Source organism: Meriones unguiculatus, chromosome 19 (assembly GCF_030254825.1).
Source record: "Meriones unguiculatus strain TT.TT164.6M chromosome 19, Bangor_MerUng_6.1, whole genome shotgun sequence".
Lineage (NCBI taxonomy): Eukaryota > Metazoa > Chordata > Mammalia > Rodentia > Muridae > Meriones > Meriones unguiculatus.
In genome coordinates, this window is record NC_083366.1 from 9,224,225 (window position 1) to 9,240,662 (window position 16,438).

The 16,438-nt window shown below is 37.3% G+C and overlaps 1 protein-coding gene across 1 annotated transcript in view; it reads right to left on the bottom strand.

Moving 5' to 3' along the window:
• Window positions 1-4,047: 4,047 nt before the first annotated feature.
• The window catches only part of Plxdc2 (plexin domain containing 2), a 434,652-nt gene continuing 422,261 nt past the window's right edge, over window positions 4,048-16,438 (bottom strand). The window contains exon 14 of the mRNA XM_060372593.1: window positions 4,048-8,806. Within this exon, the coding sequence (XP_060228576.1) occupies window positions 8,690-8,806 (117 nt within the window). The 3' untranslated portion in view covers window positions 4,048-8,689. The remainder of the gene's footprint in view (window positions 8,807-16,438) is intronic.

Genomic DNA, 16,438 nt, shown 5'->3' on the forward strand with positions numbered 1-16,438 from the left:
GGGTCCTGAACACTCTCATTGCACCATACATAGGACATATTTAGTTGGTTTCTTTAAAACAATTTTTATCATTTCATTACAAGTGAGACTGATTATTTTTTAATATTATTTTCAGAGTAGCCTATTGGAAGCAGCCAGAGTTTATTTCCCTGCTGTGCTATGGCAATCTGGACCTGGCTTTGTTCAGGTCACCATTAGATATTTGTATTATTGTCATTACAGCATCCAGTAGCACTGGAATTCAGGTCCTGAGATGGTCTAATATCTCACAGATAAATATTAGTTATTATAGATGAAAGAAATAGTTCTTATTGATTCATCAGAAAAAATATTTTATATTATTTTTGCTGCTTTTGTATGGTTGGTTGGCTCATGGACACTGGTATAACAGAAATTGAACAGTATGTTCATGGCTTTTAAATCAAAGGAGATAATGGAAAAGCAACTACTTAATTATTAATAATGCAAGTCCCTAGAGCAGTGGACCCAGTGATATTAGGACTGGCACTGTCAAAGAAATATGTGTGAGTAATGGCTGAGCTTTAATTGGGGACATTCTGTACTTCAAGTCTATCACCAGATACTGGTGTCACTTCCAGAATCTTTGTCTGAACTATGTAAATCTGAGCTGACCTTCACCGAATATTTGCTTGAACGCTGTTCTGAAGAATTGAACACTCTGCCTGATAGGACACATGGCTCTGTATTTATTTCCCTTGGGCTCATGCTTATTCACTTACTAGTCTGTATATACCATACACCAAACTCCTAGAACTGCTTTCTTGCTATGGCTTTGCTGATGGTCCCCAAAGCTGTATGATAAATGAGCGATACCTTAATTAAGGCACACATATTTTATAATGCTAAGGAGAAGAGAGACTGCTGTGAAAAAAACCAAAGTCCCTTGGGAGAGATAGCATCATTGAGATAGTTCAGCTGAATATAAAATGAACACATATATCAATATGTGCCAAGTCAATTTTTTCATTTTATTCCATTAGAAGATTTTTGAAAAAATCATAAAATGTTAATAAATCTTAGAAATCAGACAAAGATGAGTGCCAGCTTGTGATTTGCATTTTCTAGCCTTTGTCATGGATAAAAAGTAACAAGACCTTTTGGTGTTGACAATAAGCTATAGCAAGGTTTTAACATGTAGTTTTGGGGCATTTACTGCTTGAGAATAAACATAATATTGAGAAGCAAATATTATTCTGTTCTACAATTATTTTACAGGAATTCAATTCAAAGAATCAGGTTTCTTCTCAATAATTATAATGGCAGTGGGCACTGGATGTTGTCAAAGTTATGACTGTAAATAATTAGGCTGATTTAGTAGAATCTGAGTTGAATTTACTGGCACAGCTGATCCCTAACCTAGAGGAATACTTCTACATAGTGTGCAAGTAGAGTGAGAATAGAAAACTCTATGCACACCTTTGGGGTTCTTCAAAGTTAGAGATTTCTGACCCCATGCCTGTTCAATGAGAACATTCCCAAGAGGTCTACAGATTTTTGTCCTGACGTTTTCTACTGTGTATATTAATTGCTACAGACTGGATAATTCTGAATGCTACCAAGTCCCATTGATCTTCAACAAAAAGTAAACCAGACATTCCAGGTATTTTTTTTTTTGTTTTTGTTTTTGTTTTTTTGTTGTTGTTCTTTTTTTTTTGTCAGTTACATGCAATATTCATAAGGACAGTCTTCATGACCTTCAACAAGTTTGCCAACTGGTGCAAAATGAACACAAATATAAATTGACTCTATTGACAGTTATCCACAAGAAGCTACTAGCCTTCAGGGAAACTGATATAAGGCACATTAAAGGCATACACACTGGTGTGACATACTTAAGCATTTAAGTCTGAGGTTCACAATTTTCAGTTCTGTGGGGCAATATTACTTTCATGGAGTAATACAAACCCCTGAATGTCAGCACTACTGCTTTAAGCATGTAGTTGATTAGGTGGCAGAAAATAGAAAGGACATCCAGTCTTACCTAAATTATACCTAAGCAGCTTCAACTTCCACACACATTTTGAGGCTTCATTTTGTAGATGGGGGAAATGATCCACATACTAGACACTCAAACTGTGTGACTTCAGGAGGACAGATTATTGCCTCAGTGATTATGGTTGTAAGGTGTCATTACTTGAAAACCCGATGGCTAATTATCTAACAACCATATTTTAAGTTTCCAAATTTAGCCTGTCTTTTAATATAATTAGATCCTCTTAATAATTGTTGGAGAAAGAGATGGAGTAAAAGCTAAGGGAGATGTTGGGCTATGGTTGAAGTATGTGCTATTTTTGTACTTTGATGTTTGCAATTCCAAGCATTGTCGGTATAATGTTCTTTTGAAATGTATACAGCTTACCCTTGTTCATTCAAATGCTGATTTCTCCCCCCTCCTCCTCCCCCCCCATTTCAATCCGGACATTGCATTGTGATACTTATTCTAAGCATCCTGTTTCAACTTTGTGTAAACAGGCCAAAATAAAGCAACTAGCCACACTGTTGAGCTGAGAGGAGCCAAAGGATAGGAAAGAAGGGAGGAGCCAGAGGACAGGAAATGAGTGGGAGGAAAAAAGGGCAAGGGTAGAGCTAGGAGAGGGGAGCTGGAGGAGATCTTGGAACTACTTGGAGAATGAGCCAGACATAAGATTTCACAAAAAGCAAGTATAATGTGGGAAATCTAAATGTTAGGAAACTATGAGGGCTTGGAGGTTTAAGAGGGAGTAACTAGTGTTCTAGGTTAACTAAACAAACCCAGTCTCTGTGTGGTGATTTGTTTATACAACTGTTTAGGACTTACAACAGCTTTACTAAAAGATAAACCAACAGTAAATATTAAACACCTCCCACAACACATTGTTATAAATAAAAACCCAATATGATAAAGATTAAATAACAAGGGAAAAGGGGAATGTCTAAATCTCTCTCTCTCTCACCTCTCCTCATCACAGACATGCAATCCTCCTGCCTCAGCCTCCCATAGCTTGAGTTATAAATATCCACCAGTGTGCTGGGACCTGACTTCTGACAGAATCTACTTACCAGGCATATAGGAATTTTACAAGGGGATGCTTTGGATAGCCCTTCCCTTTTCTCCATACTGGGAATACTAATGATGTCAATAATTATCTTTTACTTGGAAGGATTTGAATGCTACAGGATAATCAATAAAAGCCATGAAGGTGGCCGAATACCCTATAAAGTATAGAACCACTTTCTACACCTTCAGCAGAGACTTACAGACCCAAATACCAACTGGTCTGAGTTGAAGAAATGAAGCCTGTCTTTTGATAGAACAGCTGTAGTGAATATAAAGGTCAAAAGCTTCTGAATGCACTGGTGCTTCTGGATCTAAAAACAAAGATGCTCATCATTTAGAGATGGAAGCAAAAGTATCCATACAAAGGAGAAAAACTTTTGTTCTGGTTCTGCCCAGAATTCAAGTAAATAGAAAAATCTTCAGGACCAGGACATCTTTAGGCCTTTGTTTTTTTTATTCTTAAAATTAACAGCTTATTTGAACTAGAGCTAAATAGTTCTTTGAATTAAAAATTGATGAAGTAATGCTTTTCCTGTTTGCAAAGTTGTGTCTGAGGATTTCATTAAATTATAATGTTATATTTAGTTCCCTGAACCATTTATTTTGACTTGTTAATATTTAAATTATGTATATATGTGTGTGTATGTGTGTGTGTGTGTGTGTGTGTGTGTGTTTGGGTGTGCATGTGAGTGCAGGTGGTCATAAAGAAGCGAAAAGGGTGTTAGCTCCTCTGGTGCTCAGGTTATGGGGGGTTGTGAACAATGAGAGTACTGTGGACCAAGCTCTGGTCTTCTGAAAACATAGAAAAATACTCTTAACCACTCCTGCCCCCTGAACGGTGTACTGTTTACATGCACGCACACACACACACACACACAATTTACCACAAGGTCTTCAGAGTAACCTCCAGCAGGTGCTTAACACAATTAGTTTCACTAATTACGTGGTTCAAAGAAAGAACAAGTAAAAGGATGAATCAAAGTACTCTGTAAAATGTAAAGTGCTTTATAAAAACACAATGATATGAGTGTGTCATAGGTAACACATCTGATCTCACAATATTTTCCGATAAGATCCTCTTGGGACAAGAAGTTTCCAAATAGTATTCATGAACAGGTAAAACTGTGATTATTTATGGATTGGAAATTCTTCAACAAACAGTATTAGTTTTCAAATACAATTGAGTAGGAATGAAACAAAGGCAGAAAAACATTTAAATGACAAAGATAAATAGGATTGTTAACCTGATGGCCACAGCAGAGGAGGTGTGAGAGGGGACACAGAAGGACCCTATAAGAGTAGGAACTTGAACTAGAATAACAGTAATGGCATAGAAGAAGATTGTTTCAGTGTTTCAGACTATAGATTTGGATGTAGAGATCATTCTTATAGCAGATAAAGTTAATTTTTTCATGGATTATGACTTCAAGATGTTGGTTGTTTTAACTGCTTACAAAAGAATGTAAGTAATAACAATGGAAACAAACAAACAAAAAAAACAATTGAGAATTTTAAGTTCAAACCCACTTTTGATACCAGGGACAATTATTGTATGTATCTAAGGCTTAGTCTTCTCATCATGATATGCCATCCAATACTACATATTATCTAGACAGGAACATACTTTAAAATAATTTTATTGTTATAAAGTTTGCATTTGTAGAATTTACATCAAAAGTAAGTTTCCCCCATATTTATATACTAATGTTATAGTTCCTTGCATTTGTAATAGTAATAAAATAAATATGAGATAACTTATGTTTGCAGTGTCATTTATTTTGATTTCAAAACAGTCTCTGCTAAGATCCTGGAATTGCTTTTGTTGTAAAGAATAAGGTGGAAAACCAGAACAGGCAAGAGTCACTAGGTGACTCCACATAAGAAAAAGAAGAAAAAGTCCAGGCAGGTGGGTGAGACACAGAAAATTTGGCAAATTAGAGAAAGAGTCAGAAAAGAAAAACATGGACAAAACAAACAAACAAACAAAAATAAAATAAAAAAAAATCCAAAAACCAAAAGCCAAAAACCGAACTAAAACAATAACAATGAAAACATGGACAAAAAGAAATTCAAGCAGTTTTGCTATGGGCTTCAACAGTTTCTTAAGAATGTATTGTCTTGATTGTCTTGAACTGCTGTCTGGATTGATTTACTTTTTTTTTTTTTTCCTTTGTGTACAACTTGGTACTGGTCTTACAGATGTGTTTTATAGATACCATTGATAGAAGGTTTTGAAAGTCTTTATATCTGCATATTTAATCAATCTGAAAAATAATCTTGCATAAAAGACAGCACAGAATCCTTAATTTTTTTTCAATTTGAAAATTGATATTCATAGAGATTGAACTATTTATTGAAGGACACACTATAAAGACATAAAGCCATGCCAATTGGTATTCTCATCATTCCTTCATGAGTCCTCTCTTAGATTATAAGAAAATAATTGTTTGGATGTGTCTAAGAGCTGTCAAATTTCTTTGTTTCTTTTTCTTTCTTTTTTTCTTTCTTTCTTTTTTCTTTCTTTCTTTTTGTCATTCCTACGTCCTTCTTTCCTTCTTTCCTTTCTTCCACTATTTCCTTCAGGGGCAACTACTTCAATTGAAACATTATAGTACTTCACAGTAAAATTTTCTGCAATGATAGAAGTGTTGTGTGTAGCCAACAGGAACAGTCATGAGCATGTGTGGCTATGGCTCACTCGAAATTTTACCAGAGGACTTAATATAAATTGTATTTAATTTAAAAATCGCTAGCCATAACTGGCCAGTAGATATAATAGTGGACAGCACTGCTCTAGATCATATATTTGAGAGTCTACTAAATACCTTAGAGACCTTACAGCAAAAACATTTGCACTCGATTGTCCTTTACCTTTAACCTTTATCTTTCTACTTATTAATACACCTTAAGGTCTCAACCATTCACAAGCAAGCCAATAAATAGCCTGTTGATTGATTAGTAATTCTGATCACAGATCACTGCTCTTGCAAATAATTAAGATAAAATATCTAAATTCCTTTGCAGCATCATTTTCATAATTTCTTTTTAAGGTTGTATATATCTCATTGTTACTCTTCTAAGAACGCCATTGTCATTCTTCCCTTGTCCTCACAGAACTGTGACCAAGGTAATTGTACCTATCCTTTGTAGTGCATAATCCATATAAAGGCAAAGATACTGGACTCCTTTTTGAAATTTCTGAAAACCCTCTATGTCCTTCCTCTGAAGTACATGAATCAACAACAAATGAGAAGCACAAACAGAATCCGAGTTTCACAAAGGAAACTTACTCCTTGTGGATTCACAAAATCAGAACTTCTTAATCCTCTCAGTTGTCTTGGAACATCCCCACACAATGTAGCACGCTCTTTGCTTCTAATTGTTTTCCTTCTATTACTTGGTGATTTGGTATACTGAACAACTCAGACGGTCGTGTATATTCATTTAAATGAATGATTGATTATTTTTAATCTAAAATGGAAGATGGACTTTGAAAGGTGTAAGGTTATCATTACTGCTTGAAGGAATTACGTAAGGAGTGAAACATATGGAAAGACATTTATGTGGCTTCCTGTCCATTGCTGTTGGAAGCCATGCTTATTGCCAAAGCTCATGAAAGCATCCATACCTTACCCTAAAAGGAAGTCGTCTATGTGTACCATATGTATCTGCAGAATACCACTTGCACCAATTACATTGGCAAGTCATTTGGTTATTGCTTTCCCACCAAAACTACATGGACAAGAGTAAGCTGAGATATTTCATATAACTTGAGCATAGCTGGGGCACAGATTGTCATCACATCCTGCAATCATGTTGCTCCTATATCTTTCTTTTCTGACATTTTAAAACTAAGGTTAGGGAAAAGTTACCATCATCAAACACTCCAAAGAGTAAAGCAAATACATGTGACAGAAAAGAAGCCTGGCTTATGTTAGACCATGGGGATGCAACCGTGACACTCTGCTGTCCAGTGTAGACATTTTACCAAGATGGTAAACTGTCAGTGAAGTGCTACTGCTGAGAATCTTTGTTTTGTAAATGCTGAATGTGCACTTTTGGACACCTTGTAAGCACCAGGACTTTTCTTGGCACAGAATGTGAATGTTTTACAGGTCAAGCCATTGGTCGACTTGTACATCTCAGTAACTGAACTTGTGTCGTGGGATATAGTTCACGTTCCTCCTTGACTGATACCTTTCTTTTCTTTACTTATGGGAATTTTTCAACATTTGGATTGCAATCAGAGTACAAATCAGAACTCTACTGGAGGGATGTTTACAACTGCTTCTTTGACTAAAGAAAGGAGGGGTCAGTAAGAACGAAACAGTGGGTCCAATAGGCATTGAAATTATACATGCTGCAACAATACATCACTTGTGGAAGTAACATGAAAATATTAAAGATTGTTTTACAATATTGTGGAAGAAACTCAGTGACGTATCTTGCATTTGTTTTGTCTTGAGGACAAAATACACTCTTTAGAGCCACAAGAGCCTGCCTTGTGTTAGTTATAAACAAAAATATATTTATATATATTTATGTAACTACTATGTGCTTTAAAGAAAATTACTGCATGATTCAGCAGGGTTATTTCATTCTTTTTTTTTTTTTTTCTATCACCAGGGATATGTTGACTTGAATGGCTTCTTAGACAGGGATTGACAATGAAATGGGATTTTCATACAGACATGGTAGACTTAAAAAAGAAAGCATTTAAAATCCCTTAAGATATTTGTCTCAAAAAATGATCACACTATTCTTCCTCTTATTTCTATCTGTTTCCATTAGCCAAGAGCAAAGGAGGCTTCAGAGGACTCCAGGTGGAGAGAAAGTAGCACCTTATAAAACAAATCTCATTTTATTCTGAAGTGAGAGAATGGAAAACCTCACTGGCTACTCCCTCCCCCTCTCTAGACCTTAGCTTAACATTTGGAGATAGTATCACAGCTCACGGAAAGAGTCCTCATGACCCAGGAAGAGTCAAGCATAGTTTGAACTTCTGAACAGATGAAAGGCTCATCCTGTGAAGTCATGAATTATTGGGGCAACTGCATGTACAGCAAAAAATAAAATCCTTTTGCTGAAAGTCTGTTTGGAAAAGATACAAAAGCCTCCGTGTGTTTGGCTTTGCTCTCGTATGGACTATTGGCTTCCACGATCTTGCAATCTTTGCTCTTTTGAGGGAAAGCCTTCAGGCTTCGGAACATGATTATCGTTGAGACGTCAGAGAAGAACATTTGAACCAAAGGTATAGATCCCTTGTGAACTAAAGCTTTATTTATTATCATTATTTTATCCTTGATCCCTTTGCAACCCTGCACCTAAACCAAAAGCATCGTCATCTTGTCACTCAGGCAAGTCCACAGGAGATGTTCCTTGTGAACCAGGAATGTCATTCTGCTAGGGAGCTCTGTATTCAGTGTACAAGGTGTCTTGTAAAAGTCAGAATTTTCCTTTACATGTTCCTGGGCTGGGCTCATCCAGAAATCTTGTCTCCCTTCTGGCTACAGCAGTTTGGGGCGCCTCTTTGTGTGGTTGTGGATGTGTGTCTGTTTGTCTTAAAGTTATAAGCAAAGTTTTAGTCCTAACACCCGTAAGCCAGTACTGGTGCCGCTCTGTCCTAAAATTTTAGCACTGCTCTGATACAATAAAACCTTCTTTCTCTCCAACTGGTTCAACTTCTGCATAGGCAGGATGTCCGGACCCTCTTCGAAACTTCATTGCTGGCCATCTGCTTGGGCGTCTCTAAAATGGAAAACAGGAAAATGCAAACATAATGAGCATTACAGTGAGTGCTTATCATCAACAAACACATATCTACCAGGCTATGGAGGTTGCCCAGGTGGTATAATGCTTGCCATGTTCAAAGTCCTAGTTTTGATTCTCAGCATCATGTATTTCAAGTGTAGGTGGCACATTCCTGTAATCCTAGCTCTAGAAAGATGAAGGCAGGAGGATCAAAAGTTCAAGCCCAGACTGTGATACACAAGTTAGACTATTTTATAAGTATTGTAGGTTAACTTCTCAATGCGTCACATTAAGCAATCTCCTACAACCACCACCACTGGAATTAATATGTCATCCTCTTTCAGGTCCCTGAGTTTTTCTTTCAATATTCCTGGGCTGGGCTCACCCAGAAATCTTGTCTAAGGCTTCTCTGTGTATGTTTGTGGATGTGTGTCTCCATTTTGGTTCTACTAATGCTCATGTATCAGTGTACATACAGTGGCACTTGGTATCTTGCTCTTGCAAGATTTGCTAAGTAGGTAGCAGTCTATTGGTTTTACCTAGTCTCAGACAACTGTAAATTTTTCAAAGGCAAGGTTTAACGCATGCTTTATAATCATTTATGTCTGGAAAATGTCACATATAACAAGATAAACTGATTTTAGTAGTTATTATTTGCTTATATTTCAGAATACATGAATGTGCCGACATGAGCTTATGTGCACCACATGAATGCAGGTCCACACAGAGGCCAGAAGACTGAATCCTGCATCTGATTCCCTGGAAATGGAGTTACAGGTGGTTGTGAGCCACCTGATGTGGTTCTAGTAATCAAACCTGGGTTCTTTAAAAAAAAAAATTGTGTTCCTATGATGAGCCATCTCTCCAGCTCCTCAAAATTCATAAATAACAAAAGCCTCACATTTTTTTTTTTTTGTGAGACAGAATCTTACTATGAAGCTCAGGCTCACCTGGAACTTGTGAAATGGCTACCTGTATCTTCCAAGAGCCGAGATTAAAGGTGTGACTTCCATATGTGCCTCTGATATATGATTCTCTTTTCTAGAAGTCAATGCCAACATCACGTCCTTTGTCATTAATTTATTAATAAAGTACAACCATAAAATTCTCTAACCATTCCTAGGAATGTGGCTTTAATTAGCTGCTAGACTTCCTAGCAAATAAGACAGAGGAAATATCACTGGTCTTGAGAAATCATTTATTAAACTAAGCACATTTATTTATGATTTCTATGTCCAAACACTAAAGATACCAAATATTAAAAATGGGAGCCATCATCAAAGGTTGTGAACAAACTTAAGTCTATAAAGATAATACTGCATGGTAGACACTAATTCAAAAACACAGGCAATTTGTACTGACAAGAAGAGCTTTTGTCTCCAGTGCTCTGTCTATCAAATAAACCCACTGCGATTTCAAAATAGATGTGCTGAAATGAATTATTAAGTTACAGCTAGAGAAGACACTAAAATGCACTTCATAGCCACAGTGACACTAGAAATGATTACACCATTTATCAAAGTGCCTGAAATTTTGGCATAAATAAGGCAATAAATATTGAGAGAATTTTATTCCTATGTAAAGACTTTTAATGAAAAAGAGGTTACATATCAGCATATAGACAGTGGCACCTGGTATTTTGCTCTTGCTAGATTTGCTAATGACATGTAGTCATCAATGGTTAGTGGCTGTGAGGGACATATTTTTGCATCAATCAGGAATGCATATTAATTTTAGGTTCTGGAAAAATGTGAGTTGAGGTAATTATATTCTGCTTACTAATAATATTATTCACTGTCATCATAGCACCATGTGGTCAGAAGGTCTGATGTTAATTAGCTGATTAAATCTTATGAGGTAAGTGACAGGAAAGTTCCCTGCCACCCAAAAGAAGACATTGAAACTACCACAGGGCCCCTCCAGATTAATTTCCACAGTGGTTGTGAAAGTTTGTGCTTTACCAGCAATGGAGGAGTGTTTCCCTTGCTCCCCTAACAATGGAAGCAGGGACTGTCTCTGACCCTGTTCTCAGCCTGTGGATCCCTTTTGCCTAGCCAGGCTGCCTTGTCTCTTCTCAGTGAGTGAGGATGCAGCCTGGGGTGCTAGGGTGGGTTGGTATTCCTTGGGGCCTCTGAGGAGTAAAAGGGGGAGTGGAGGGGAGGGTTGTGTGAGGGTGGGACTAGCAGGAGAGGAGGGAGGGGGCTGGGATCAGGCCATAAAATGAGATAAATTAAAAAAATACCCTACTATGGCGAACAGCCCAAAGCAGAAGAGGTGCCTACCATGGCCCTGAAGACCACCTTTGACAGGCATGTGCTGAGTGTCTCTTTGGAAGTGGGCACTGGAATTCATGGTTACTACCTATTTTAGGAAAAGACTATGTGCCTTGGGACTTACTGTTTATAGTTACCATTTGGTTTCCATGGCTTCAGAACTGGGGCTCTCTAAAGCCATGACCTCCCTAGGCAAGCAGCATCATTAGTTCTGTGCTTCTTATCTGTCTTTTTCTAAAAGGGGAAAAAGCATAATGGCCTGTGGGTCCTGCTGGCAAAGGCAGCCCCACAAACTAATGCCCATACATCACCCCTAAAGATGTCGTGCTCAAGGGACTCTTCATTAGAAAGGTGACAAGCATGCTGAGGATGACACTCATGAAAGTTGCCTGTTACTAAACTCTCCTAAGTATATTTTTGTGCCTTACACTAGGTGATCATTGGTGTTTTCCACAAACTAGAAAAACTAGGAAACAGCAGCTGAGATTAACATAGAATCTCTTTATTTACAAAGTTGTTTTTGCTACCATCAAAACTACTTCTTAAAATTCAGTAGCTTAAACATACCTCAGCCAATATTTGTGGGCACAATTTTACTTTCATCTTCCACTTAAAGTGTAATATTAATAACAACATCTGTACTCTTCATGTAACGAACTTTAAGTTAACAACTTCCTTTTATATGAAAAGAGTGGGATTGCTGGTGGTGTTTATCGTGTTTGAGCTCATCATAGCATCCTCACAATAGCACAAAATTCTGGGCAGAATAAACACAGCACAAACTTCCTTTCAGAAGTTATTGTTTTGTTTTTTAGTGCTGGTAAAGAGCCCGAGGCCTTGCACATGCTGGCCAGTGTGCTATTTTGAAGATCCTCCCCAGCTTATTATCAGATTCTTTGAAAACATATTCATAAACATTCTTTTCCTTAATTTATTATCACCCATTTTAGGATCAAAATCAGAACTTCCTAATCAAGACTTGGAATCCCCTGGCGTCCCATGGCATACACAACTTGCTTATCTACTTGCTCATCACCCACCCAAATTTCCTTAGTAAAGATGAGTAAGTTAGATACAGCACAACCAAAAATTATCCAAGATATTTTTCATTTGTAGAAAACTAAAATCTTATATTTCCTTCTTTGAGTTGACTCAAAGAAATGGCATTTCTCATAGTAATATGTTAAAATACATATAAGTTAAATACTTATAAACTGGAAACTTAAAGCTTGAATGTTTGAAATATTTTTTAGCACTGACAGAATGCCAGAAAGGGAAAATTCCACACCATAAACTTTGCTTCATTAATAAAATGCCAAAACATTATGATGTATTTTTAGCATGCATAATATATGAACCAAATCAACTGGGTTTGGAATATAAGAAATTTATTCTATTTCTTTTTTCTTTTTGCATTTTTACAGTTTCTCTATTTCATGACTAAAATTGCCAAAGAACAGTAAAAACTGCCAAACAGCTGCTGTCCCTTTAGAAGACCTTCACAAAGACGCAGGCAATGGTATTCCATATCACAAAACCACACTACAGTGAATAAAACATGTGCTGATCTGGACTTTTGTTTTCCTATCTTTAAATTGGTATCTAATGTCCCTTACAAGGCTTGAAGAATCTTTATTCTTGCCTTCTTGATTCACTTTAAAGTCTTTGGGAAGATAGTATCAACAGCAATAATAATACTTCTGTGTTGTGATTATTTAATTATGTTCCTCCTGTCTTGGTTCATTATAGACTTCTTAAATGTATGCAGAAACTATATGCATTAGTTTTCTCTGGAGTTGTTTCTCTGTGCCTGTCTGCAGCAGCTCATCTATTCACTTGAGGACTAAGTTCATCTTCCTCCCCTGTGGCCTGGTAGGGCAGTCCCATCAGGAGGAAGTGCTCAAAAAGCAGGCAACAGAGTCTGTGTCAGAGATATCCCCTCCTCCCCTAACTAGTGGGCCCATATGAGGCCTGAGATCTCCATTGGCTTCCTACAAGTAGAGGCCCTAGGTCCAGACCGTGGGTTGTTCTTGGTTGTGCCTAAGCCTCCACAGGCCTCTCTAACTGGCTCTGCTGGTCTTGTGGAGCATTTGTCCCCTCTAGGTCCTGACCCCCTTTTCTCCAGGAGACTACGTATGTATGCCTCAGAGTGTTGTGGGAACTGGCCACAACCACAAGATCATTTCCTGGCAATGCAGAATGCATGCTGAAACCCCCAAATTCAAACCAGAATGTAGCATGAATCCATTATAGACACCCAGGGTGTAATGCCCTCGGACATGACAGGATACAATGACCGTTAGTTTCATTTCTGAGAATTTATGTGATTAATCACTTTCAGAAGAAAATGTTCACAGTGATGTACGCACTGGGGTATGTCACGAATTCTCTTTAATTACTTATTCCTTCAGTACTATTAGTTGAACAGTCATTTCAATCTATCCCAATGGTCCATGGTGAGAAAATTAGTTGAAATATCCAAAAACAAACATGTAGAGCTTATTGAGCTCGCAGGGTGCTGGAGACCAGGGCCTGGAGACCCGTCCTCAGGTGCACAGAGCAGACTCAGGGCTCTCTGCAGGCTTAAATAGCCCTGGAAAGGAAATAACCTGCACTCATGCTAAAGAAAAGGATAAATGTGAATTTGTGGCCCACATAGAAGACACCACATACACAATAGTCCTTGATAAGCAGAAAATTGGGTCTTTCTATTTCGTTTTGCTTTCCTCTATGAGCAAAGGAAGTGGAAAATGGTTGGTGTCACCTCCAAACTCAGGGCTTAGGCAAAGGCACGTGGGTCCTTTGTTAGCTTTTCTCATCTGGAAAATGAAAGGAACTGAAGTACAGAGGGGTTGGTTTCGGCTTACTTTCCTCTTCAAAACCTGTAACACCATGGTCTCTTTTCACTAATGCAACCCCACCTGGTGCTCTCTGGGCTCCTTCTTGCCCTCCTTCCTTCCCACTCCTTCCTTCCTTCTCTTTCCTTCCTTCCTACCTTCCTTCCTTTCTTTTCCTTCTTTGTTTGTTTGTTTGTTTCCTTTTCAATTAAAAATATTTTATGATTTCTTCCTTTAAGCATGTTTGCAAGCTTGGTATTTAAATCTTCATGTCTCAATATGACCCCACCGATCTCAAGGGAGGCCTAGGAGTCACACTTCTAACCAGCTCCTGGTTCCATGTCTACTGCACCAGGAGGACTCCCCTGAATAGCAAGGGTCATGATCCTGGAAGGTTACTTAAAACAGGAACACTGTCTCAAATTGAGTAGAAGAATATGAACTTTAACCTTGTGTACCCAGCACACAGACCTACCACAGAACTAAACACAAATTGTTTTTAATATTCTTTAATTTTTTATTATTTATTTTTAAAGTAGACAGTATAACATTTTGTATATATACATATACGTGTATTATGTTATATACATAAATATACATTATATAAATTTATATACATATTTTATTTGGCAGCAATGGCATAACTCATAAAGTATATGTATTTTGTGAGTTTGCCCAAATTCTTTTAACTGGCAAAAAGGAGGTTGGCATGGATGCCAATTCAATCTTCAGTCTCCACAGCCTGTTATTTAAAAGTTTTGTTCATTTTCTCTTTAAGGGCCTCTATCATCTTCATAAAATTGGATTTATGATCATTTGCCTATGCTTCAGGAATACCTAGGGCTTGTTGTAATGGGCTATCTGGGTTTTTGGTACCATATTGTCTTGGCTGTTTGTCATTGTAAACATAAATTTTTTTGTAGTCATATCCGCTTTTCAACATTTTCAAACATTTCAATGTTTGATAAATATTCACTGAGGAGAGGAAGGGTATATATATTTTTTTCGTACCTTGAAACATAGTCACTTACAATTTCCCTTATTTTCTGTTGAGTATTTCTTGGCTTAGCAAGTTACAAGGCAGAAGTTTCATGACATAACAAATAATGATAAAAGACACCAGTTAAATTTGAATTTGAAATAAACATGTCACTTTTCAAACTATGTTTAATCCCAAAATCTTAAACAAAAATGACTCATTTTTTGTTTGAAATTCAAATATGTTTAAGTGTGCTACATTTTATTTGGCAACCCAGCTGTATAAAAATACTGGCCCTGAGTTTCTGGCCAATGAAACTTGCCATCTAATTAAAATAAAAGACTTCTGTTTGAGGCAGTGTCTCTGCCTCATGGATTATAGGGCTTTTTTTTTTTTTTCTCAACAACAACAAAAAAAGGTATCTTATAGTAATTTTGTAGAAATGACCATGAATTGACAGTAATAGTTCAATGCCTATGTGACTTGTGATTCTTAAATGTTTTATAAAGTTCCTGCTTTTCTTACTTTAGGTTTTCATCATTTGGAAGCTATCTTCTAGGACCATCCTCTAGATGATCCAAAAATAACACTAGTAATTATCAATGACACAGATACAAATGAGAACGTCCGAAAGCATCTTCAGCAACAACAAAATCATACAGGATGATTTTTTTTTCCTCCAAAGCTAATGTACTGAAAGTATAAAGCAAATGAGTTTCCACTAGCAAATAAATAGACTCTTTTCAATTAACATATTTTTATTCATAATTCTCTCTCTCTTTGTCTTTCTGTGTGTGTGTTGCAAGTGCACATGTGGTCTCTCCAGAGGCCAAAAGAAAGTGTCTCATCCCCTGGAGATGAAGTTCCAGCAGGTGTGATCTGCCTGGCATGGGTGCTGAGAACAAAACTCAGTTCCTCTGCAAGAGTAGCAAGTGCTCTTAACTGCTGACTCAGCACCAGAGTTCAGCTACTTAGTGTGAAAATGAATGCTTTCAGCTCCTACATCTTAAACACTTAATGTCTTACTTTCTTTCACTGTAAAGTGGTTTTCAAAGAAGACTGAAATTAAAATTCCTTTGTGAGGTGAAAGTAAAAACATAACTGAGACTGAGAGGCCCTGGTGACCTCACTTAAATGCTCACAAGAAGGGCTCAGGCACACACACTTGATACATATTCCCCAGAGAGCCCATGATCAGTGTAGCTAAACACTTCCCACTATCCTCTCACTGGTCCTTATCCATATCTGTCATTTCCTTCTCTCAAACTGTCTAGGGTATTCCCTCTATCAGGAATGCCACTTAATTTATCATCTTTACTTATACAAACCCTCCATTTCTGTTTGTGTCTAGGAAAATGGTCCAGATGCCCACGTGCAGATTACAAGTCACTATGCTATTTCAGATATCTCCTGATGGTTCATCAACATCTCTGGTTGCACTTTGGAAACACTGTGGTAGCTGATGTGGATGCACTCTTACAGTATCTATTTGTCCTGTTCTCTCTAGACATCCTAAGGGCAAAGTAACAGAGCTGCTCAA